The sequence below is a fragment of the Mustelus asterias genome, unplaced genomic scaffold (assembly GCF_964213995.1).
Source record: "Mustelus asterias unplaced genomic scaffold, sMusAst1.hap1.1 HAP1_SCAFFOLD_176, whole genome shotgun sequence".
NCBI classification, from domain to species: domain Eukaryota; kingdom Metazoa; phylum Chordata; class Chondrichthyes; order Carcharhiniformes; family Triakidae; genus Mustelus; species Mustelus asterias.
In genome coordinates this window covers 401444-428021 of record NW_027590178.1, presented here as the reverse complement: position 1 = coordinate 428021, position 26578 = coordinate 401444, and the positions used below count along the sequence as shown (strand labels likewise).

At 46.4% G+C, this 26578-nt stretch overlaps 2 protein-coding genes across 2 annotated transcripts in view; one reads left to right on the top strand and one right to left on the bottom strand.

Annotated features, from left to right (window-relative positions):
- The window catches only part of LOC144485243 (NACHT, LRR and PYD domains-containing protein 3-like), a 259102-nt gene that overhangs the window by 123170 nt on the left and 109354 nt on the right, over positions 1–26578 (top strand). The window lies entirely within an intron of this gene.
- Positions 1–26578, bottom strand: part of LOC144485240 (NACHT, LRR and PYD domains-containing protein 3-like) — a 38157-nt gene that overhangs the window by 7942 nt on the left and 3637 nt on the right. Inside the window, exons 2-3 of the mRNA XM_078203456.1 lie at positions 22831–22917; positions 9748–9918 (exon numbers count right to left, since the gene is read on the bottom strand). Coding sequence (XP_078059582.1) covers positions 9748–9918; positions 22831–22917 — 258 coding nt within the window. The remainder of the gene's footprint in view (positions 1–9747; positions 9919–22830; positions 22918–26578) is intronic.

Sequence of the window (26578 nt, the reverse complement as noted above, 5' to 3'; positions counted from 1 at the left end):
TGCTGGATCAGGAAGGCCTGGGGGCAGAGTGGGTAATTACTGCTGGTGAGATGGGTTGAGTGGGTGGCCTAATGAATGGGCACAGGAGAGCGTCTGGTGAGGACAAAACATAGAGCTTGTTTATCCATCACTGGTCACAGAGAGCAGTCTGAAGGACGTATTGGGATAGGAACAAAATAACTAGGAGCAGCAGAAGGTCATTCAGCCCCTCGAGCACACTCCATCACGGCTGATCTAATTGTAGTCTCAACTCTTTTCCCCGTAACCCTTGATTCGCTTCTCAATCCAAAATCATTCTGAACTCAGCCTTGAATATATTCAATGACTCTGCCGCCACGAGTCTCCAGGGAAGAGAATTCCACTGACCAGCCACCATCTAAAAATATAAATTTCTCCTCATCTCAGTTTTAAGGGACTGACAATTACATTTTAAAATCTGTCCCCTTGTTCTGGTCTCTCTTACAAGAAGAAACAGCCTCTCAGCAACCACCCTGTCTCATCCCCTCAATGCGATCACCTTTTAATCTTCTGAACTTTCATAGATATTGCTCCAATCTGCTCAAATTTCCCTCGTAAAATAAACCTCTCCATCCCAGGAATCAGCCGAGTGAACTTTCTCTGAACTGGTTCCAATACAATTCTATCCTTTTTTAAGTAAAGAGTTCAACACTGTACACATTACTCCAGTTTTGGAGCCTCCCTGAGCCTCTCCACATCCCCTTGAAACATCTTTGCATCCTCCTCACAATTCAGATTTTCACCTGATTTTCCATTATTCGCAAATTTGGAAATATTATATTTGATCCCCACATCCATATTATTGATGTAGATTCTGAATAGCTGAGACCCAAACACTGATCCCTGCCGTACTCCACTAGTTAGAAGCTGTCAACCCAAAAGTAACCCATTTATTCCAACTCCTTGTTTCTGTCCATTGATCAGTTCTCAATCCATGCTGGTATATTCCACCCAATCCCACGTGCTCCAATTTTATTTAATAACCTCTTGTGTGTGAATCATGCAACGATAGAATCCCTCGTGTAGGAATCGTCATTCGGCCCATCGAGACACACTGACAGAGTAACTTACCAAGGTCCGCTCCCCATAAACTCACTAATTTACTGGGGCTAATCCACCTAACCTACATATCTTGGGACACGAAGGGCAATTTTACCATGGCCAATCCATCTACCATGCATATCTTTGGAGTGTGGGAGGAAACCGGAGCACCCAGAGGAAACACAGGCAGACACGGGGAGAATGTGGGAACTCCACACAGTCACCCAAGGCTGGAATTGAACCCGGGCCCCTGGCTGTGATGCAACAATGTTAACCACTGTGTCACCGTGCCAGCCTTTCATAAATCCATGTTGGCCCTGTCTAATCCTGCCATTAATTTCAAAGTGTTCTGTTATCACTTCCTTTATTACAGATTATTATAGGATTTCCATACCATCAATGTCAGACTAATAGATCTGCAGTTGCCCGGGTTCCCGTAACCCCACATATTTACGCCGCTAATCCCCCTAACCTACACATCTTGGACACTAACGGGCAATATAGCACAGCCAATCCACCCAACCTACACAGTTTGTTTGGACTATGGGAGGAAACAGGAGCAGCCGGAGGAAACCCACACAGACACGGGGAGAATGTGAAAACTCCACAGACAGTCGCCCAAGGCTGGAATGAATCCGGTTCCCTGACGCTGTGAGGCAGCAGTGCCAACCCCGGTGCCACATCTTCACTTAATCTAATACACTCCTTGAATTAGCAACGGCTGGAACACTTCTGCTGCTCTTCTCCAAATGAAAGGAATCTATTTTTGTTGGAAACGCCACACATTTGCACATCACCATGTCTAAAACAGCTTGTTGTGTGATTGGCACTGGAACGTGCTTCTCCAGGAAATTGCTTGAATCCATTCTGTGAACTAATCTTCTATTCAACTTTTGACAATTTGATTCTTGCAAAAGACCTAATTCAGAAGCGAATTATACAGGAAATGGAAGAACCCATCAGAACATTGACCGACAGAGGGATCTGTGTGTACAAGTGCACAGATCCCTGAAAGTGCCAACACAGGTGGATGGGGTGGTCAAGAAGGCAGACAGCACGCTCGTCTTCATCAACCGCAGCATCAAGTATAAAAGTTACAAAGAACAAAACAGCACAGGAACAGGCCCTTCGGCCCTCCAAGCCCGCACCGCTCCCTGGTCCAAACTAGACCATTCTTTTGTATCCCTCCATTCCCACTCCGTTCATGTGGCTATCTCGATAAGTCTTAAACGTTCCCAGTGTGTCCGCCTCCACCACCTTGCCCGGCAGCGCATTCCAGGCCCCCACCACCCTCTGTGTAAAATATGTCCTTCTGATATCTGTGTTAAACCTCCCCCCCTTCGCCTTGAACCTATGACCCCTCGTGAACGTCACCACAGACCTGGGAAAAGCTTCCCACCGTTCACCCTATCAATGCCTTTCATAATTTTATACACCTCTATTGGGTCATCCCTCATCCTCCGTCTTTCCAGGGAGAACAACCCCAGTTTACCCAATCTCTCCTCATAACTAAGCCCTTCCATACCAGGCAGCATCCTGGTAAACCTCCTCTGTACTCTCTCCAAAGCCTCCACGTCCTTCTGGTAGTGTGGCGACCAGAACTGGGCGCAGTGTTCCAAATGTGGCTGAACCAACGTTCTATACATCTGCAACATCAGACCCCAACTTTTATACTCTATGCCCCGTCCTATGAAGGCAAGCCTGCCATATGCCTTCTTCACTACCTTCTCCACCTGAGACGTCACCTTGAAGGATCTGTGGACTTGCACACCCAGGTCCCTCTGCGTATCTACACCCTTTATGGTTCTGCCATTTATCGTATAGCTCCCTCCTACGTTAGTTCTACCAAAATGCATCACTTCGCATTTATCAGGATTGAACTCCATCTGCCATTTCTTTGCCCAAATTTCCAGCCTATCTATATCCTTCTGTAGCCTCTGACAATGTTCCTCACTATCTGCAAGTCCAGCCATTTTCGTGTCGTCCGCAAACTTACTGATCACCCCAGTTACACCTTCTTCCAGATCGTTTATATAAATCACAAACAGCAGAGGTCCCAATACAGAGCCCTGCGGAACACCACTAGTCACAGGCCTCCAGCCGGAAAAAGACCCTTCCACTACCACCCTCTGTCTTCTGTGACCAAGCCAGTTCTCCACCCATCTAGCCACCTCGCCCTTTATCCTATGAGATCCAAGTTGGCAAGTGATGTAACGGCCGTATGAAACTTTCATAAGGCCACATTTGTAATATTGCTTGCAGTTCTGTTCGCCACACTATCAGATGGATGTGGATGCTTTGGAGAGAGTGCAAAGAAGGTTTACCAGAATGTTGCCTGATCAAGGAGGGTTAAGGTATGGGGAGAGGTTGGATAATCACGGATTGTTTTCACGACAAAAAGGGAGATTGAGAGGTGACCTGACAGAGGATACACAATTATGAGAGGCATCGACATGGTGGATAGTCAGAGACTTTTTCCTCGTCTGGAATGGTCAACTACAAGAGGGCACAGGATGAAGGTGAGAGGGGAAAAGTTTGGGGAGATGTGTAGGATAAGTTTTCACACAGAGGGTGGTGGGTGCCTGGAATGCACTGCCAATGGAGGTGGTGGAAGCAGCACGTTCCCAATGTTCAAGGTGTATCTTAATAGACACATGAACAAGAGACGAACAGAGGAACAGAAACCTCGTATGGGCACTAAGTACTGGGTCTGAATAAGGATTAGGAGTCAGGCTTGGTGGGCCGAAAGGCCTGTTACTGCGTTGTTTGCTTCTTTGTTCTTCTTTGTATCTGAAGGCTAAAATCACCCGTGATTATTGCAGCATGTTTTTACACGACCCCATTACTTTTCCTGTATACTTTGTCAGAGATTCTGAATATTGTTAGGGGCGATTAAATGATTCCCACAAGTGACCTTTTAACTTTGCTAATTCTTTATCTCCACCCAAGCTGATTCTGCATCTGGATCATTGGAACTAAGTTCACCTCTCGCTGCTGTACTGACATCTGTTACTAACAGTGAGACTCCACCACCATGTTCTGTCCTCCATTTACTGTCATCCACTCACTCTCCCCCTTTTCACTAATCAATGGATGCTGTGTCCGGGGAGAGCTGTGCACATCTGAGGAGGAGGAGAGGACCTCAGAGGGTGAACCATAACATTATTCCCCCACTTCCTCAACATAAGGATCTGTGGGACTGACATCCCATTGCTCAGGGATCAGAGAGAGAAGCAACAGGAGTCAGAGGAAAAGCAGTTTTCCTGATTCATAACTGACGCCAATAGTAATGGGCAGTGTTTTTTATACAAATACCAGTGGTGAAATTATATTGTTGAATATTCAGTTATTATAAACACAATCTCACACAGTCTGCTACTTACTACAGTTTCTGTATTTTACATTCCGGATTCCTCAGAGCCACAGACAGCAGTTTCACTCCGGAATCTCCCAGTTTATTGTAACCCAGATTCAGATCTATCAGTGAGCGGTTTGTCCTGAGAGCAGAGGCCAGGTCCTCGGCACAAGAATCTGTGAGAGCGTTACCATAGAGACTGGAGATCAGAGAGAGAAAAATAACAGGAATCAGGGTAAATCCACAGTGTTTTTAAGAATAAGATCATTAACAATAATAATGTACAGCGCGGGACATTCAAGAAACACAACTTCAGTTGATACAGAAGGCAAAATTCTATTGATGCTGTAAATCTGAAATATGAATAAAATATGTGGAAAATCTCAGAAGGACAGGCAGCATCTGTGAAGATAGAAACAGATTTAGTTTCAGTTCAATTAGCTAAAATTAGAAATTGGAAGTGAATTAAATTGTTTGAAGTGACAGGGAACTGGGGATGGGCGGGTGACAAGGAAAGAACAAAATGGAAGTGCCAGACTGATTAAATGACAAAAAGGATGATGGTGAAAGGGAAGAGCACAGGATTCCCATGTCCTTACCCTGAGTCACAGGGAGGGACATGGGATGGTCAGTGGCTCAGGAATGGAGTGTGTGGTGGGGTTGATGATGAGAGAGAAACCTTTTTCACGATGCCAGTGGTTCGGGTCTGGAATGTACAGTCTGGAAGTGTGGTTGGGGCAGGCTGATTCGAGGCATCACAGAGGGCAGTCGATGAACAATCGAATGAAACAATGTGCAAAGATACGAGGAGAAGGCAGTAGAATGAGACAAATTCCTAATCCTAGTTTGGTGAGCCGGTGCAGACACATTTCGCCTCGTGGTGCTCCGCAATAATTCTGTGAAGATAATGGTTGGAAATGTATGGAGATTTTCACTGGCAGCTGGTGATGTTGCAGTGTCAACAGGGTGAGGTAATTTAGCCAGTGTCCACAAAGGGCCATTGGTATCTCTCTCAGGTAGAATCAGAGAATTGTTACAGAGCAGAAGGAGACCATTCGGCCCATGCTCTCTGCACTGACTCTCTGAATGAGCAATTTACGAAGTGTCATTCCCCCAAATTCTCCCCGTAACCCTGCACAATCTTCCTTTTCACATCATAATCCAATTCCCTTTGGAAATTTTCAACTGAACGTGTCTCCACCACACTCTCCGACAGTGAACTCCAGCCCTTAACCACTCGCTGCAGGGGAAGTCCCGGTTCAGGCAATGCTGGCACGGGCAGCACTTTGATAGGCAGCAGCTCTGGAGAGACCAGTGAGGAAGACCTGGTTAAGAACACAGGGCTGGAATGGGAGGAGAAAGGTTAAACTCAATTCAATGATGCACTTGGCAACACTTGGTACTCTTCCCCAAGGCTACGCGAGTCTGGAGCAAATTTCTGTTCTCTCAGGACTGGACAGTATCTGCCACATCAATCCAAGTATATCGGGATGGAGATTACTGGAGACCTGAGTAGGCGTGGGTTATATGGTTGCATGAGGCAAAAGGATGAATAACTTGCCAAGTTCTGACAAGGTGGTGAAGCATTTTATAGCATATAATCTGAGGCATATGGGGTCGAATGAGAATGAAAGTGAAATGGTAGAAAGGCCATCCCCACACAAACACAGGCAATGCCCAGACAGCAGCATCGACTGTCAGAGACATGTCAGCCTCTCTCTGCAGGGTTCTAGTTAGTCAGATAACTCTAGCACTGTGAGAATGGGATGGTCACAGGCAAGAGGCTTTCCCTGTGTAGACATGATGGTCAGTCAGGTTCTCACCAGCACAGGCTTGTGCCTTTGATGGGAGAGTAACAATGGAACTTTATGTGCCTGTAGAAGAGAGCACGAAACGTCAGGGAATGAACTAGAAATGCTGACAGCGTCCAGATCTTGTAATCCTTCCACGTAGAATTAGCAGCGCTGGAGCTGGAGCTGGGAGAACAGCAGATAGTGTGGGAAATCGCTGATTGCGATACTGGTTGTGGAGCTGAGAGTGTGCGGTCGAATGGATGGACACAGGAGACTCTCTGGTGCCTGCAACACACAGAGCTTGTGTGCCCATCACCGGTCACATGGAACCGGCTGAAGGACGTGTTGGAATGTACATTTTGTCACAAACTATGTCTTGAAGAAATATACTGAATATTGAAGGGTATTGAATTTGATGATCAGCCATGAACAAAATGAATGGTGGAGCAGGCTCGAAGGGCCGAATGGCCGACTCCTGCTTCTAGTTTCTATTTTAATCATGTTTCTCTGCAGGTTATGTTGTCGGCACCGTGCTGTCTGTAGCCGGTTTCCTTTATTGTTACTGAAGCAGTATAATTGACATCATGTTGATTTTAATCTGAACTAATGCAGTGTTCTGTTGTTTCAGTGTTTCCCCTGGGATGGCAGAGTAGAGCTTGATTGCGGGTGATTGACAGGTTATGTCATGTGACTGAGGGACAGCTATTTTTCACAGAACATTCTAGTTTCAATTCTGCTTTCAGAAGCTGCTTGAAGTGAAGACAAACAGCAGTGCTGTTTCCCTCTCTGAAGTTGGAGTTTTTGCTGTTTAAGTGTTGCTGTGTTGGAAGCTGTCAGAGACTGGGGTTACCTCTCTGCGGTTGGACTGTTCGGAGGCGACATCCTTCTCTGAAAACAATTGTCTGTTGGCTCTCCGGAAGTGGTAAAAAGCTGGAAATCGGCATCACGTGAGCACACTTGTTTTTGTGCAAACTAATGTTGGAGAAGGGTGTATGTCTGTGGGTATTGCTTTATATTGGAACAACAGAGATAGCTAGCTGTTAAGAGTTATACTGTGTCATGTTTAAGTCTTGCAATTGGTGAAGGTTATGCTAATTCTTGTCGTTATATTCTAACTGCATTCTGAAATAAACTGTGTTTGATAAAAGCATCCAAGTGGGTCACTTCATTCATACCTGGAGTGAAACACCTCATGCTCATCAATGCCAAAATCAAATGTAAAACCAAGGGTCCAGGCTAACTTCACAAAACACCTTGGAGTTTCTGGTCTGCATCTTAACAATTGCCTCCATTCACTCTTTACTCTTCCTCACAAATCAAGGGCTGTGTGACTGGGTGACGCGTGTCCCCCTGTAAGCATGTGAACGGGTCCTCAGTCACCGTCACATTGTTCCCCTACACCCAGGGCACAAAAGTCAATGTGATTGACATTCCACTGCATTGGGATCAGAGAGAGAGAAATCACAGGAATCAGTGAAAATTCAGGTTCTGGTTCATAACTTCCAACCCCTGGGCCTTTATAGAGTTTTTCAGCACAGAAAGAGGCCCTTCGGCCCATCGTGTCTGTGTCAGCCATCAAGCAGCAATCTATTCTAATCCATTACCAGCACTTGCTCCATAGCCTTGTCTGCTGCGACATTTCAAGTGCTTGTCTGAATGCTTCTTAAATGTTGCGAGTGTTCCCGACTCCACCACCCTTTCAGACAGTGAGATCCAGATTCCCACCACCCTCTGGGTGAAAAAACGTTTCCACAGAACCATAGAATCCCCACTCTGCAGAAGGCTCCCAATCGCTTCATCGACTCTGCACTGACTGTCCGAAAATGCCAGGCCCACACAACCGCTTATCACTGGACATTTATCATGGCAAATCCACTGAAACTACATATCTCTGGACATGAAATGATAATTTAGCGTGGTCGATCCACCTAACCTACACATCTTTGGACTGTGGGAGGAAACCAGAGTACCTGACGGAAACACGCACACACGGGGGGAACATGCAAGCTCCACACAGGCAGTCACCCGAGGCCAGAATTAAACAAAGGTCCCTGACGTTGTGAGGCAGCAATGCTAACCACTGTGCCATCTTCCATTCTCCTCTGAACCTCCTGCCCAATGCCTTAAATCTATGCCCCTGGTTATTGTCTCCTAAAACAAAGGGGAAAGGTTTATTTCTATAATTTGATACAACTCCACATGGTCGTCCCCCAGCCTTCCCTGTCTGAAAAAAATAACAGGAGCACTGACATACAGATGGATCTGTGCGTACTTGTCCACTGATCCCTGAAAGTGGTAACACAGGTGGATAACTTGGTCAACAAGGCATGCAGCATGCTTGCTTCATTGGCCAGGGGATCGAGTATAAAAGTTGGCAAGTTATGTTACAGCTGTATTAAACTTTAGTTGGGCCCAACATGGAATATTGCGTGCAGTGCTGATCGCCAGACAACAAGGAGGATGTGGCTTCTTTGGAGAAGGTGCAAAAAAGGTTTACAAGGATGTTGCCTGGTCTGAAGATATGGTCTAAGGTATGAAGAGAAGTTGAATAAACTCTGATTGTTTTCACTGGAAAGACGGAGGCTGAGGGGTGACCTGATAGAGGCAGATATATGGTTGATAGTTGGAGTCTTTTCCCCAGGGTGGAAAGATCAACTACAAGACGGGACAGTTTGAAGGCAAGAGGGGGAAAGTTTAGAGGAGACGTGCGTGGAAAGTTTTCACATAGAGAGTGGTGGGTGCCTCGAATGCACAGCCAGTGATGTTGACGGAAGCAGGCACGTTCCCAATGTTCAAGGTTAATCTTGATAGAAACAGGAACGGGAGATGAGCAGAGGAATAGAAGCTGCGTATGAGCAATAAGTACTGGGTCTGAATAAGAATGAGGAGTCGCTGCAGGTTTGGAGGGTCGAAGGGCCTGTTACTGTGCTGCATGGCTCTTTGTTCTTCTTTGTACATGAATGTTAAAATCACCCGTGATTATTGCAGTTTGTTTTTACAAGACCCCATTAACATTCCTGTGTCGGAGATTCTGAATATTGTTCGGGGCCTATAAAAGATTCCCACAAGTGATCTTTTAACTTTGTTAATTCTTATCTCTACCCAAACTGATTCTGCATCTTGATCATTGGAACTAAGTTCACCTCTCGCTGCTGTACTGACATCTGTTACTAACAGTGAGACTCCACCACCATGTCCTGTCCTCCATTTACTGTCATCCACTCACTCTCCCCCATTCACAAATCAATGGATGCTGTGTCCGGGGAGAGCTGTGCACATCTGAGGAGGAGGAGAGGACCTCAGAGGGTGAACCATAACATTATTCCCCCACTCCCTCAACATAAGGATCTGTGGGACTGACATCCCATTGCTGAGAGATCAGAGAGAGAAGCAACAGGAGTCAGAGGAAAAGCAGTTTTCCTGATTCATAACTGACGCCAATAGTAACGGGCAGTGTTTTTTATACAAATACCAGTGGTGAAATTATATTGTTGAATATTCAGTTATTATAAACACAATCTCACACAGTCTGCTACTTACTGCAGTTTCTGTATTTTACAGTCCGGATTCCTCAGAGCCACAGACAGCAGTTTCACTCCTGAATCTCCCAGTTTATTGTGACCCAGATTCAGATATATCAGTGAGCGGTTTGTACTGAGAGCAGAGGCCAGGTCCTCGGCACAAGAATCGGTGAGAGCGTTACCATAGAGACTGGAGATCAGAGAGAAAAAAATAACAGGAATCAGAGTAAATCCACAGTGTTTTTAAGAATAAGATCATTAACAATAATAATGTACAGCGCGGGACATTCAAGAAACACAACTTCAGTTGATACAGAAGGCAAAATTATATTGATGCTGTAAATCTGAAATATGAATATGTTGGGAGACTCTCATCAGGTCAGGCAATATCTGTGAAGATAGAAACAGATTTAGTTTCAGTTCAATTCGCGAAACTTAGAAATTGGAAATAGCGGTGAATTAAATTGTTTTAAGTGACAGGGAACTGGGGATGGGCGGGTGACAAGGAAAGAACAAAATGGAAGTGCCAGACTGATTAAACGACAAAAAGGATGATGGTGAAAGGGAAGAGCACAGATTTCCCATGTCCTTACCCTGAGTCACAGGGAGGGACATGGGATGGCCAGTGGCTCAGGAATGGAGTGTGTGGTGGGGTTGAAGATGATGAGAGAGAAACCTTTCTCACACTGCCAGTGGTTCGGGTCTGGAATTCACAGCCGGGAAGTGTGGTGGAGGTCGGCTGCATCGAAGCAGTCGAAAAGGAATTAGATGATTTTTTGAATATAAAGAATGAGCGGGGATACGAGAAAAACGCTGGAGAATAACTCAAATTCCTAATGCTAATTTGGTGAGCTGGTACAGACACGATGGGCCAAATGGCCTCATTGTGCACCGTAAGAATTCTGTGGAGACAGTGGTTGGAAATGTATCGATATTTCAACTGGAAGTTGGTGATGTTGCCGTGTGGACAGTGTTAGCAGCCATAGTCCTTAATAAAATGTTAATACTGATAGGCAAAGGGATCTGGGTGTACAGGTCCACAGATCACTGAAAGTGGCAATGCAGGTGGAGAAGGTAGTCAAGAAGGCATTCGGCACACTTGCCTTCATCGGCCGGGGCATTGAGTTTAAAAATTGGCAAGTCATATTGCAGCTTTATCGAACCTTCATTCGGCCGCACTTAGAATATAGTGTTCAATTCTGGTCGCCACACTACCAGAAGGATGTGGAGGCTTTGGAGAGGGTACAGAAAAGATTGACCAGGATGTTGCCTGGTCTGGAGGGCATTAGCTATGAGGAGAGGTTGGAGAAACTTGTTTTGTTCTCACTGGAGCGACGGAGGTTGAGGGGAGACCTGATATAGGTCGACAAGATTATGAGAGGCATGGACCGAGTGGATAGTCGGAAGCTTTTTCACAGGGTAGAAGAGTCAATTACTAGGGGGCACAGGTTTAAGGTGCGAGGGGCAAGGTTTAAAGGAGATGTACGAGGCAGATTCTTTACACAGAGTAGTGGGCGCCTGGAACTCGTTGCTGGGGGAGGTAGTAGAAGCAGATATGGTGGTGACATTTAAGGGGCGTCTTGACAAGTACATGAATAGGATGGGAATAGAGGGATATGGTCCCCGGAAGGGTAGGGGGTATTAGTTAAGTCAGGCAGCATGGTGGGTGCAGTCTTGGAGGGCCGAAGGGCCTGTTCCCGTGCTGTAATTTTCTTTGTTCTTTGTGTTTCTCTCCAATAGAGAGAGAGACAGTTTGTTACATGTAGCTTCAGGGATACAATTTAATAAACGTGCGGCAATGGGAGGAGATGGGATTCCATGAACCCCACAGCCGGTAAGAGGACCAAACCCTCAGATTTAGCATCATTCTACATCACACTCTAAACACCAAACCAAATGAACTAACCAACTCCACATATAACCAAACAGGCACATTAATATCTGACAGGTTCGGGAAATCCGTGCACTCAGGCAGCACAGGCAGAATCACAGGATTGTTACAGAGCAGGTGGAGGCCATTCGGCCCATCGTGTCTGCACTGACCCTCCGAATGAGCAATTCACTAAGTGTCATCCCCCCACCTTCCCCCAAAACCCTGTGCATTCCAGAGCTTAACCACTGGCTGCAGGGGAAGGCCCCATTCTGGCAGAGCTGGCACCAGATTTAAAGGCAGCCAGCAGCACTTTTAAAGGCTCTGAAGGGAGCAGTGAGGGAGCCCTGGTTAATGAACAAAGGGCTGAAATGGCAGAAGGCAGATTAAACCCAATTCGCTGACACTTCCCTGGAAATTCTCAAGGCTATATCGGTTTGGAGGGAGGTTCTGTTCCCTCAGGAGTGGAGGAGGAGACCTGTCACATCAACCCAAGCAAGTCTGGATAGAAACTGCCGAGGGCCAGAGCAGGCAGCACGTGGCTGCAGTGAGGCAAAGGATCAATAACCTGATATGTTCTGACAAGGTGAGCGTTAAACTTACAGGCTGATATGTGAATAAGGATGAAAAAGGAATGGTGGAAAGAACATCTCCACCCAGACACTGGCAATGTCCAGACAGCAGCATCAATCTTCAGGAACATGTCAGCCTCTCTGTGAAGGGTTCCGGTCAGTCAGAGATGACTGCTGCACTGCCGACACTGAGTGACCATCCTGGTGGTCCCATGATGGGCAGCCTGGCAGCATCATAGGCTTGTGTGTGTCTTTGGTGGGTGAGTAACAATGGAAATTTATGTGCTTGTAGAAGAGGGCACTCAGCGTCAGAGAAGGAGCCAAGAGTGACAGTGTCTGGATTGTGTCATCCTTATGCCAATGGAAGATGCAGTGCTGGAGCTGGGAGACCTGGAGGCTGGGTGGGCAATCACTGATGGTGAGATGGGTTGTGGATCCAGAGAGAGTGAGTGAGTGAATGGATGGGCACAGGAGAGGCTCTGCTGCTGAGTCCAAAACCTGGTGCTTGTGTGTTCATCATTGGTCACATGGAGCTCTGGGTTAGGAACAGTCAGAAGTTTAACAACACCAGGTTAAAGTCCAACAGGTTTATTTGGTAGCAAATGCCACTAGCTTTCGGAGCGCTGCCCCTTCGTCAGGTGGAGTGTAGAAATGCTCACAAACAGGGCACACAGAGACACAAACTCAATTTACAGAATAATGACTGGAATGCAGTCTTTACAGATAACCAAGTCTTAAAGGTACAAACAGTGTGAGTGGAGGGAGCATTAAGCACAGGTTAAAGAGATGTGTATTGTCTCCAGACAGGACAGCCAGTGAGATTCTGCAAGTCCAGACAAGCTGTGGGCCATTCGGCCCATCAATCCTTCACTAACAACAATCCCGCCCAGGCCCTATAACAGTAACCCTACATATTAACTCTGCAAATCCCCCTGACATGAAGTGTCAATTTACCATCGCCGCTCAAACTAGCGTGCACATCTTTGGCATGTGGGAGGAAACTGGAGTAACTGAAGGAAACCTGCGCAGACACGGAGAGTACATGCAAACCCCACACAATCTGTCACCCAAGGCCGGAATTGACACGGGTCTCTGGCGCTCTGAGTCAGCAGTGCTAACAGCTCTACCACCCTGCCGACCATGATCAGCCGTGGTTCGTCCCAATTGCAGTGAGTATCGGACGAATAATTTCTATATTTTTTCATAAGATAAGCCTGGCATGCCATGAAAGACTCAAGCCAACATTTTCTCAAATGTTTATAAAATACGTTCATAAGGTGACCAAAACTATATACGTTACTTCAGCTGTGCTGTGACCACAAACCTATCAGATTTGTGACTGGCGACCTTTGCTCCCAGGCGAATTGTCCCTCATTGCCTTTTCTGTTGATTTGTCAAAGCTGTCGGATCTTATAATATGAAGTCATGAGATTGGATCAGGTTGGGGATTCTGAGAGTCAGCACACCCGAAGGTAGAAATTCAATACAGTTTGCAGTTGCCAATGACTGGACCTCAGAGCGTGAACCATAACATTATTCCCCCACTCCCTCAACATAAGGATTTGTGGGACTGACATCCCATTGCTCAGGGATCAGAGAGAGAAGCAACAGGAATCAGAGGAAAAGCAGTTTTCCTTATTCATAACTGACGCCAATAGTAATGGGCAGAGTTTTTTATACAAATACCAGTGGTGAAATTATATTGTTGAATATTCAGTTATTATAAACACAATGTCACACAGTCTGCTACTTACTACAGTTCCTGTATTTTACAGTCCGGATTCCTCAGAGCCACAGACAGCAGTTTCACTCCGGAATCTCCCAGTTTATTGTTACCCAGATTCAGATCTATCAGTGAGCGGTTTGTACTGAAAGCAGAGGCCAGGTCCTCGGCACAAGAATCTGTGAGAGCGTTACCAGGCAGACTGGAGATCAGAGAGAGAAACATAACAGGAATCAGGGTAAATCCACAGTGTTTTTAAGAATAAGATCATTAACAATAATAATGTACAGCGCGGGACATTCAATGAGTATTCTAACTGAGTGCAGTTAGACAGAGACACCAGGAGATGGAGACAGTGAGTATTCTAACTGAGTGCAGTTAGACAGAGACACCAGGAGATGGAGACAGTGAGGGGGGTAACTGAGTGCAGTTAGACAGGGACACCAGGAGATGGAGACAGTGAGGGGGTAACTGAGTACAGTTAGACAGAGACACCAGGAGGTGGAGACAGTGAGTATTCTAAGTGAGTGCAGTTAGACAGAGACACCAGGAGATGGAGACAGTGAGTATTCTAACTGAGTGCAGTTAGACAGAGACACCAGGAGATGGAGACAGTGAGGGGGGTAACTGAGTACAGTTAGACAGAGACACCAGGAGGTGGAGACAGTGAGTATTCTAACTGAGTGCAGTTAGACAGAGACACCAGGAGATGGAGACAGTGAGTATTCTAACTGAGTGCAGTTAGACAGGGACACCAGGAGATGGAGACAGTGAGGGGGTAACTGAGTGCAGTTAGACAGAGACACCAGGAGATGGAGACAGTGAGGGGGTAACTGAGTGCAGTTAGACAGGGACACCAGGAGATGGAGACAGTGAGTATTCTAACTCAGTGCAGTTAGACAGAGACACCAGGAGATGGAGACAGTGAGGGGGGAACTGAGTGCAGTTAGACAGGGACACCAGGAGATGGAGACAGTGAGTATTCTAACTGAGTGCAGTTAGACAGAGACACCAGGAGATGGAGACAGTGAGGGGGGTAACTGAGTACAGTTAGACAGAGACACCAGGAGATGGAGACAGTGAGTATTCTAACTGAGTGCAGTTAGACAGAGACACCAGGAGATGGAGACAGTGAGTATTCTAACTGAGTGCAGTTAGACAGGGACACCAGGAGATGGAGACAGTGAGGGGGTAACTGAGTGCAGTTAGACAGAGACACCAGGAGATGGAGACAGTGAGGGGGGTAACTGAGTGCAGTTAGACAGGGACACCAGGAGATGGAGACAGTGAGTATTCTAACTGAGTGCAGTTAGACAGGGACACCAGGAGATGGAGACAGTGAGGGGGTAACTGAGTGCAGTTAGACAGAGACACCAGGAGATGGAGACAGTGAGGGGGGTAACTGAGTGCAGTTAGACAGGGACACCAGGAGATGGAGACAGTGAGTATTCTAACTGAGTGCAGTTAGACAGGTACACCAGGAGATGGAGACAGTGAGGGGGTAACTGAGTGCAGTTAGACAGGGACACCAGGAGATGGAGACAGTGAGTATTCTAACAGTGCAGTTAGACAGAGACACCAGGAGATGGAGACAGTGAGTATTCTAACTGAGTGCAGTTAGACAGGGACACCAGGAGATGGAGACAGTGAGGGGGTAACTGAGTGCAGTTAGACAGAGACACCAGGAGATGGAGACAGTGAGGGGGGTAACTGAGTGCAGTTAGACAGGGACACCAGGAGATGGAGACAGTGAGTATTCTAACTGAGTGCAGTTAGACAGGTACACCAGGAGATGGAGACAGTGAGGGGGTAACTGGGTGCAGTTAGACAGGGACACCAGGAGATGGAGACAGTGAGTATTCTAACTGAGTGCAGTTAGACAGAGACACCAGGAGATGGAGACAGTGAGGGGGGTAACTGAGTGCAGTTAGACAGGGACACCAGGAGATGGAGACAGTGAGGGGGGTAACTGAGTGCAGTTAGACAGGGACACCAGGAGATGGAGACAGTGAGGGGGGTAACTGAGTGCAGTTAGACAGAGACACCAGGAGATGGAGACAGTGAGGGGGGTAACTGAGTGCAGTTAGACAGGGACACCAGGAGATGGAGACAGTGAGTATTCTAACTGAGTGCAGTTAGACAGGGACACCAGGAGATGGAGACAGTGAGGGGGTAACTGAGTGCAGTTAGACAGGGACACCAGGAGATGGAGACAGTGAGGGGGGTAACTGAGTGCAGTTAGACAGAGACACCAGGAGATGGAGACAGTGAGTATTCTAACTGAGTGCAGTTAGACAGAGACACCAGGAGATGGAGACAGTGAGTATTCTAACTGAGTGCAGTTAGACAGGGACACCAGGAGATGGAGACAGTGAGTATTCTAACTGGGGCTCAGGAATGGAGTGTGTGGTGGGGTTGAAGATGATGCGACAGAAACCTTTCTCACACTGCCAGTGGTTCGGGTCTGGAATTCACAGCCGGGAAGTGTGGTGGAGGTCGGCTGCATCGAAGCAGTCAAAAAGGAATTAGATGATTTTTTGAAGATAGGCAATGAGCTACGAGAATGGATACGACAAAAAGGCTGGAGAATGACACGAATTTCGAATGTCAATTTGGTGAGCTAGTGCAGACACGATGGGCCAAAAGGCCTCATTGTGCTCCGTAAGAATTCTGTGGAGACAGTGGTTGAAAATGTTATCGATATTTCAACTGGAAGTTGGTGATGTTGCCGTGTGGACAGTGTTAGTAGCCACAGTCCCCAATGAAATCTCTCCAATAGAAAGAGACACAATTTGGTACATGTCGCTTCAGGGATACAACTTAGTAAACGTGGGGATATGGGAAGAGTTGGGACTCCATTAACCCCACAGCCAGTACGAGGGCCAAACCCTCAACAACAGCGTCATTCTACATCACGCTGGAGACACCGAACCAACTGAACTAACCAACTCCACACAGAGCCAGAACGGGCACAGTAAATGTCTGACAGGTTCGGGAAATCCGTCCACTCAGGCAGCACAGGCAGAATCACAGGATTGTTAGAGAGCAGAAGGAGGCCACTCGGCCCATCGTGTCTGCACTGACTCTTCGAATGAGCAATTCACTAAGTGGCATTCTCCCACCTTCCCCCAAAACCCTGTGCATTCCAGAGCTTAACCACTGGCTGCAGTGGACAGCACAATTCAGGCAATGCTGGCACCAGATTTAAAGGCAGCCAGCAGCACTTTTAAAGGCTCTGAAGGGAGCAGTGAGGGAGCCCTGGTTAATGAACAAAGGGCTGAAATGGCAGAAGGCAGATTAAACCCAATTCGCTGACACTACCCTGGAAATTCTCAAGGCTATTTCGGTTTGGAGGAAGGTTCTGTTCCCTCAGGACTGGAGAAGGAGACCTGTCACATCAACCCAAGCAAGTCTGGATAGACACTGCCAAGGGTCTGAGCAGTGGCTGCAATGAGGCAAAAGATGAATAATCTGATATGTTCTGACAAGGTGAGCGTTAAGCCTACAGGCTGATATGTGAATAAGGATGAAAGAGAAACTGTGGAAAGAACATCTCCACCCAGACACTGGCAATGTCCAGACAGCAAAGCATCAATCTTCAGGAACATGTCAGCCTCTCTGTGAAGGGTTACATGGAACATAGGACATAGAACAGTACAGCACAGTACAGATCCTTTGGCCCACGATGTTGTGCCGAGCTTTGTCCAAAACCAAGATCAAGCTATCCCACTCCCTATCATTCTAGTGTGCTCCATCTGCCTATCCAATAACTGCTTGAAAGTTCCTAATGTGTCCGACTTCACTATGACAGCAGGCAGTCCATTCCACACCCCAACCGCTCTCTGAGTAAAGAGTCAGTCAGAGATGACTGCTGCACTGCCGACACTGAGTGACCATCCTGGTGGTCCCATGATGGGCAGTCTAAATTAGCGTCAGGTTTGTGTGTGTCTTTGATGGGTGAGCAACAAGGGAAATTTATGTTCTTGTAGAAGAGGGCACAGAGCGTCAGAGAAGGAGCCAAGAGTGACAGTGTCTGGATTGTGCCATCCTTATGCCAATGGAAGATGCAGTGCTGGAGCTGGGAGACCTGGAGGCTGGGTGGGCAATCGCTGATGGTGAGATGGGTTGTGGATCCAGAGAGAGTGAGTGAGTGAATGGATGGGCACAGGAGAGGCTCTGCTGCTGAGTCCAAAACCTGGTGCTTGTGTGTCTTCCATTGGTCACATGGAGCTCTGGGTTAGGAACAGTCTGCAGGACATGTTGGAATGTGTATTACCCTCTAACATTCTTCACTCTCTCACAAATCAACAGCTGCGGTGAGAGGGAGACGGGCGTGTAGCTCTGAAGATGGGGAGGGGTCAGAGGATGGATTGTCACATTATCCTCTATAACGTCCGCCAGAGCAGATAATGTCTCTCACGATTAGCAAAGGGGTTACAATCTGGCAGCACAGGGCAGCACACACACCCCGAGCAGCTGATGGAGGCAGCAATAGCTGAGTTCACTCACACTCTCGAGAGGACAGGTCATTGTCAGCTTCAGGAAGATGAAATGTGACTGGAGTCTTTAACAATGCAGCAGATACTGGAGCTGCAGCGTAGGATACTTTAACATTTGGTGGAGTTTCCAAAGGCTGTGTGTATCCACACACAAAGGATGGAGGAGTCAATCCAGGCCAGCAGTGTTACCATGTCTCAGGTCTGAGCACAAATAGCATCCTCCACAGAGAGATTGGTGACCTTCATGGAGAGTCACATCCAGCCTCTCACCCACAGGAAATACACATGAACCTGCATGTTCTCACCACCTCCATGAGCTCTGTGGAACACGGGCTGTGGGAGGGGTGGGAAAATGTGCCTGGAGTAACTGTCAGGCCCTCCCCAGCTGAGCAGGGAGGGTCCAGTTTGCCCTGAATGGATAGAGGAGCGGCTGCCTGCAGCATTTGGAAGCTCCTCTCAGGATGCCCCTGGTGTGGGCAGTGGGTCCCCTTCTGCTCCGACTGTGACACAAGCACCTCACGAAGCTATGATGACAGAGACAACTCCAGCATCTGTGCAGAGGACCCGCAGTTGGCCGGATCCTTCCAGGACTCAGGAAATCCGAGGACAAAGGCCACGGTCATCGAAATTCCCAGAGGAGAGGAGAGAGGTAAGATGCTGCCTGCAGCTCAGCGGAAAGTGCGGGGATGGCGGTGGTTGTCATGGTGGGGTTGCTTCCTTGGGTTTCACAGGATTATACTTTGTTATTACTGGTCACTTTGTTATGTCTGTATTTTGAGTAAATTCAGAGATGGAGCACCACTAAAAAAACGCCTTCACCATGTTACTGGGTCTTTAACAGTTCACTGGGAATGGGAGATGGGAAATACAGCACTGAATCAGGTCAATACAATTCCAATACCTTTGTTTCATGTCGTGACGGCTCCAGGGAAATTATAAAACATTCACAGAAACAGCAACAGTGCTGGAGATGGTGAAGATTTATGACACTGAATGGCTGTGTGAGTTAAGGTTCTTGGAAAACATGTCTGCATTACTGAATCTCCATCCTCCCTGACACATATCCTATGTCCCTGGCCTGTGGTCCATGGGGTTCCTCATCATGAAGCATCTGGTCAACATTGTATTGCATCACACTTTGTTCAAAGCTTCTCCACTCTAGATCCAGGTTGTATGGAACACAGCACAACACCTGGACATTTGAGACCCTCGCTGAGTATATTAAATAGTTCCACCAGATCTATCTTTAGAATTCCTCTGGCCTGTGCAATGGTCACACTATTTGTCCTGTCACAGCTGTTTTTTCTCTCATCCGTGACTGTGTTTGGGTTACACACAGGCACAATTACCCACCTCTACAGTGGGTAGCGCTTGTCTTTATTAATTCTTTCAAGGGATGATGGTATCACTGGCAATGCCAACACTTGCAGCCCATCCCCAATTGCTTTTGAGAAGGAGGTGGTGAGCCATCTTCTTAAATTCTGCAGAGCATCTGGTACAAAACCATTAGGAAGGGACATCCGGGATTATGATCCCGCATCAGTGATGGAAAAGCAATATATTCCAAGTCAGAATGGTGTGTGGTTTGGAAAGAAATCTGAAGCTGGTTGGTGTTCCATCCTTCTGATATCCTTGGCCATCTCGGTGATGGATAGTGCCTGTTTGGATGATGCTGGCTCAGGAACCTTGGTGAGCTGCTACATTCCACCTTGTATGTGGTAAAATACTGCCACTGTGCGTCAGTGGTAGAGACAGCCAATATTTAGTTTGGTGAATGGCCAGCTGATCCAGTGGGCTCATTTTCCATGGATGAGCTTCTTCAGTGTTTTTGAAGCTGCAGTCAATCCAGCAAGATGAGCGGATTCCATCACACTGCTGACTTGTGTCTTGGAGATGGTGGGCAAAAATTTGGGAGACAGGAGGCGAGTTCCTCATCTCCGAATTCCCAGACTGTGATCTACCCTTGGAGCCATAGTGTTTACAGTTCAGTGTCTGTTCAATGGTCCCAGTGCGCCTCCACCACTCAGGATGTTGATGGTCGAGGATTCAGCGATGGTGTTGCCATTCAATGTAAAGGGAATTATGGTTAGATTCCCGTCTGTTGGAGATGGTCCTTGCCTGGCATTTGTGCAGTGAAACATTACTTGCCATTTATCAGGTTAAGCCTGAAAGTTCTTCAGAGCTTAAGACGCCAGCTCTGTCGAAGAGTCATCCAGATTCGAAGGGTTAGCTGTTCTCTCTCCACAGAAGCTGTCAGACATGCTGAGCCTTTCCAGCATTTTCTGTTTTGTTCAGGTCTTGCTGTTTATGGGCCTGGACTGCTTCAGTCTCTGAGGAATTGTGAACAGTACTGAGCATTGTGCAATCATTAGTGAGCATCCTCACTTCTGACATTATAATGGAAGGCAGGACATTGATAAAGCAATTGAAGGTGGTTGGGATTTGGACATCACCCTCAGGAACTCCTGCAGTGATGTTCATGAGGCACTGGAAGGATGACACTTTTCTGACGCTCAAGAGCAGACTGATGGAGCAGCAATTCATCAGATTGGATTTGCCCTGTTTTATTCCACATTGTCCGGTAGATCCAGTGTTGTAGCTGTACTGGAACAGCTTGGCCAGGGGAATGGCTAGTTATGGAGCACAATTCTTCAGTACCATTGCTGGGGTACAGCCAGGCTGACAGAGTTTGCAGTATGCAGTGCCTTCAGTCATTTCTTTACCTCACATGCAGTGAATCAAATTGTCATCTGTAATGTTGGGGACCTCAGGAGGAGGCCGAGATTGATCATTCTACTCAGCACTTCTGGCTGAAGATGGCACTGATGCTCTGGGTTCCCTCATCAGTAATGAGGGGATTCTTGTAGCATGTTTATAGAATCATAGAATTCCCACAGTGTAGAAGGAGGCCCCTTGACCCATCGAGTCTTCACCAATTCTTTGAAAGAATATCATATCCAGGCCCTATCTCTGTAACTCCACATATATGGCCCACTAATCCCCGTAACCTACACACCCCGAGACACCTAGGGACAACTTAGCATAGCCAATCAACCGAACCTGCTCATCTTTGGACTGTGGGAGAAAATTGGAGTACCCAGAGGAAACCCACACAGACACGGGGAGAACGTGCAAACTCTACACATCAAGTCACCCAAGGCCGGAATTGAACCTTGGTCCCTGGCGCTGTGAGGCAGCAGTGCTGACCACTGTGCCACCGTGTCGCCTAATGTAACCGGCATGTCCAACATTTTGTGGCATGTCTAACACTATTTATGACTGGATATGGCAAGACAGCAGATCTCTGATCTGATCCATTGGTTTTGGTGTGATTGAGCTCGGTCTATCATATGCTGCGTCCGCTCTGTGGTCTGGTGGCCGTGTGCTGGAGCTTCACATCTCATCTTTAGATAAACCCAAGTCTCATTTGGTCGTACATGTAAAGAAAATTAGTCGTAGTAACACAGTACTGGTTGCTGGGGAAAGCCACTGTCAGCTTCCGATAAATGAAAAGGTACAGTTCACCTCTCCTGCCTGTTTCCTGTCACTCAGATAACTTCATATCCAGGCTGCCTTTGCCTCTTTTATTTCATGGTCTCCAACTTTGCTCCCAAGCTTATTTTGTGTCTACTAATAGCGGACAGTGTTTTTAATAACACGAATACTGATAGCAATGGTATATTTAGTATCATTATTTGTGTTCTTAAAAACAATGTCCATTATTGATAGGGACATCATTCAGACTATTCTGCACTGTGATTATTGCCATTGCCAGCTGAGCTGTGCCTTGAACTGCTGGGCTGTAAGCTCTGGAATTCTCTTCATAACCCTCCCCACCTCGATATCTGCATTCTCTTTTCAGATGCTCCTTAAGCTCCGTTTAACGTAAATTTGAGAGTGGATCCCTCGGGATAAAACTCATCAGAATTCAATGTAGTTTGTAATCTGCCTTACCGATATACAGCAGTTTTCTATGTTTAATCAAACTGAGAAGCCGACAGACATAAACATCTATAATCTGAATGACAAATTAAACTAAATTGAACATGCGACCAGCCATATCTGGGAATTCTATAAACATTTAATTGTTTTGTCCATCTTTTTTATTCTCATGAATGGATTTGAGAATAATTATAAATGATTAGTTAATTCTTTCACTCCTGAATCTCGCAGTTTATTGTAACTCAGGTTCAGACACATCACTGACTGGTTTGTACTGAGAGCAGAGGTGAGAATATCTGAGGCTGTTGCTCTCCAAACTGGAGATCAGAGAGAGAAAGATTTCAGGAATCAGAGCGAATCCGTGGTGTTTAACACGAATACTGACAGGAATGATGTGGAATGGTTATTAATGACACGATTACTGACACTGATAATAATTTACAGTGTCAGACCATCCACTGATTATTAACACAATCTCACACAGTCTGATACTTACTCCAGTTTCTGTATTTTACATTCTGGATTCCTCAGAGCCGCAGACAATAGTTTCACTCCTGAATCTCCCACTTCATTGCGATACAGACTAAATGGAGAAAGTGAGAAACACATTAAATTCAGATTAATGTTCAGCAGAAAAAATAGCTGGATCTATTTTTGTGTCAGAAACTTAGCACGAGTGGTGACCTGATTCAAGTTACGATATTATATCTCATCCAAGTTGATCTTTCTCTACACCCCAGCTGTGACTGTAACACTACATTCTGGACTCTTTCCTTTCCTTCCCTATGTACGGTATGCTTTGGCACTAATAAATGTGACAATATTAAATTAGATAATATCAAACCCTTTCTGTTGAATGGAAAAGGCAATAGTCAGCATTGAAAAATGATGAACAATTAACTCTTTTACACCTCTCAAAATGTATATTTTGTTTAATTGTCCATGGGATATGGGTGTCGCTGGCTAGACCAGCATTTATTTCCCACTGCTAATGGCCCCTAGAGGAGGTGATGCCCACATCCTGTGAACAAGCAAGTAACGTTTAAACATGTCCCACATTCTGGTCTCATTTCCTGATCATCAGAATTACCCTCCTGAATCTCACTGACCCTGCTAAGATTCCAAAAATTCAAATCATTTCTGCTGTTACACAAATCCAGGATTTTCTGAGAATTGTACATTTTACTGAGGGTTAAATGATAAAGCTGTGAGAGTGGATCGCTCGGGATTCCCCGTGCTTCTTAACTATTGACATTGTATCATCTGTATAATATCTCAGGGCAAGTTAAAGTGTGAAACTGTGCTAACTGTTGCTTTAAGGTCCATCCCCTAAATTTTATACAACAAGGAAAGAATATTCTCCCATTAGAAAGTTGAAATATTTCTGTTTAATTCGTTTATAGGGGAGGGGTGTCTCCCGCTACATTCCACAGTAAACAGGCTCTACATTTTCCGCAGGTCTGGCTCGTGTTCTATCTCCGGGAATTACCATGAGTTCTTACTTCCAGTCGATCCTCACATTGAATCATAGAAACCCTACAGTGCAGAAGGAGGCCATTCGGCCCATCGAGTCTGCACCGACCACAATCCCACCCAGGCCCTACCCCCACATATTTACCTGCTAATCCCTCTAATCTACGCATCTCAGGACTCTAAGGGGCAATTTTTAAACTGGCCAATCAACCTAACCCGCACATCTTTGGACCGTGGGAGGAAACCGGAGCACCCGGAGGAAACCCACGCAGACACGAGGAGAATGTGCAAACTCCGCACAGACAGTGACCCGAGCCGGGAATCGAACCCGGGACCCTGGAGCTGTGAAGCAGCAGTGCTAACCACTGTGCTACTGTGCCACCCAGGGAAAGGGTTATCCGCAAACCCGGTTTCATATCACTGACAGTTTGACTGGAGATTTTCCAGCAGCAGGTTTCCTCATTCAGGAAATTCTGGTTTCCTCGGCTCAGATGTAAGCTCTGCAGTCCTGCCACATTTAGCTGTGAATGGTAGTGGATGATGAAACAACAGAAGGAGGAGGCTCCACAAATATCCCATCCTCATGACGGAGACGACTAATACATCAGTGCAAAAGATATGGCTCAAATATTAGTAACTAACTTCAGTGGCTAAACCGTTCAGAGGTCCCCAGCATCACAGATATTTATCAGAGAATTCGATTCACTCCACATGATGTCAAGAAATAGCTAAAGATAATGGATACTGCAAAGACCACAGATCTTGACAATATTCCAGTAACTGTACTGAAGACTACTGCTCCAGAAGCTGCTCTGTTCCTCGCCAAGCTGTTCCAGTAGAGCTACAACACTGATGTTTACCTAAAATAGTGGGAAATTGCCCAGATATGACCGTAAACAAAAAGGAGGAGAGAACAAATCCAATCTGTCCATTTACCACCCCATCAGTCTCCTCTCAATCACCAACAGAGGAAGGCGTCATCAAGACTATCAAGCAGCATTTAATTAGCAATGACCTGCTCGCTGACTCTGAGCTTGTGCTTACTCAGGGTCACTCAGTCCCCTACCTCATTACAGCCTTGATGTAAACACGGACAGCAGAGCTGAACTCAGGATGTGAGATGAGAGTGTCTGCCCTTGACATCATGGCAGAATATGACCACATGTAGCAAAAAGGAGCCAGAGAAAAACTGAAGTCAATGGAAATGAGAGAAAAAAACCTATCTGCCGGTTGGAGCAACACCAGCACAAAGGAAGTTAGTTATGGTTGTTGGACCATCTGCATGATGCAGTGCAACAACTCACCATGGCTCGTTACACAGCACTGCCCAGTCTGTGATTTCTATCCCTGGAAGGACAAGGGCAGCAGATGAATGGAAACATCACCACCTGGAAGTTCCCTTCCAAGATACACACCATCCTGACTTGGAAATATATCACCGTTCCTTCACAGTGACTGGGTCAAAATCCTGGAACTCTCTTTCTCACAGCACTGTGGGTGCACCTACACCACAGGAGTCACTAAATGCAATTCCAGTGATATAATTGTGAGCATAGTTGCTTTCCAAGCAGTTGATACAGGTTTAATTCCCAGATATCTCTGTTTGTTGGAGTGTGTGAAGAGAGGGTCATCTCATCTCCAGGAAATGACAGCAGGAAGTTCTCAGGAGAGTGCCCTCGTCCCAACCATCTTCAGCTACTTCATCAATTAAATTTCATCCATCATAAAGTCAGAAGTGGAGATGTTTGCTGATGTCTGTACAACGTTCAGCACCATTCTCGACTCCGCAAGACAGTGATGCAGGACCTGTCCATATTTAGCAAGGCTTGAACAATAGTCAAGGAAGGCTGACAAGTGCCAGGCGATGACCATCTCCACCAAGAATGAATACAATCAACTCTCCCTTCACATTCAATGGGATTATCATCACCTGAATCCTGACTATCAGCACCTTCGATGCTACCATTGGCCAGAAACAGACTTGACATATCATTACTGTGGATTTTAGAGAAGATTAAAGGCCAGGAACTCTGCACAAAGTAACTCACCTCCTGACTTCCAAATACATTTCCACCATCGACAAGACACATGTCAGGAATTTAATTAAATACCATCCACTTGTCTGCATGAGTGCAGCTCAAGATTCAGGAAGCTCGCCACCATCCAGGATAACTCTGCTTGTTGACTGGTGCTCCACGTTCAACATTCATTCCATCCACCATAGAGGTACAGAGCGAGCAGTGTGTACCATCTACAAGATGCAGTGCAACAACTCCCAATGGCTCGTTACACAGCACCTTCCAAACTTGTGATTTCTATCCCTAAGGACAAGGGCAGCAGATGAATGGAAACATCACCACCTGGAAGTTTCCTTCCAAGATACACACCATCCTGACTTGGAAATATAGCACCGTTCCTTCACAGTAACTGGGTCAAAATCCTGGAACTCTCTTTCTCACAGCTCTGTGGGAGCACCTACACCACAGGAGTCACTAAATGCAATGACAGTGATATAATAATGAGCACAGTTGCTTTCCAAGCAGTTGATACGGGTTTAATTCCCAGCTATCTCAGTTTGTTGGAGTGGATGAAGAGAGGGCCAGGAGGCAGTAACCACAACCGAAAAGACTGGGTCAATCCAATTTAGTCAAGTCTGCGGCTCCAGCCTGGAGCAGTAGTGTTAAACTTAGCTGAGGGTCCGAGGGTCAGTTGATCATTCAGCTACTCTGAGCCGGCCCATGCTGAGTTCAAAAGGGAAATGGTGAATCTAA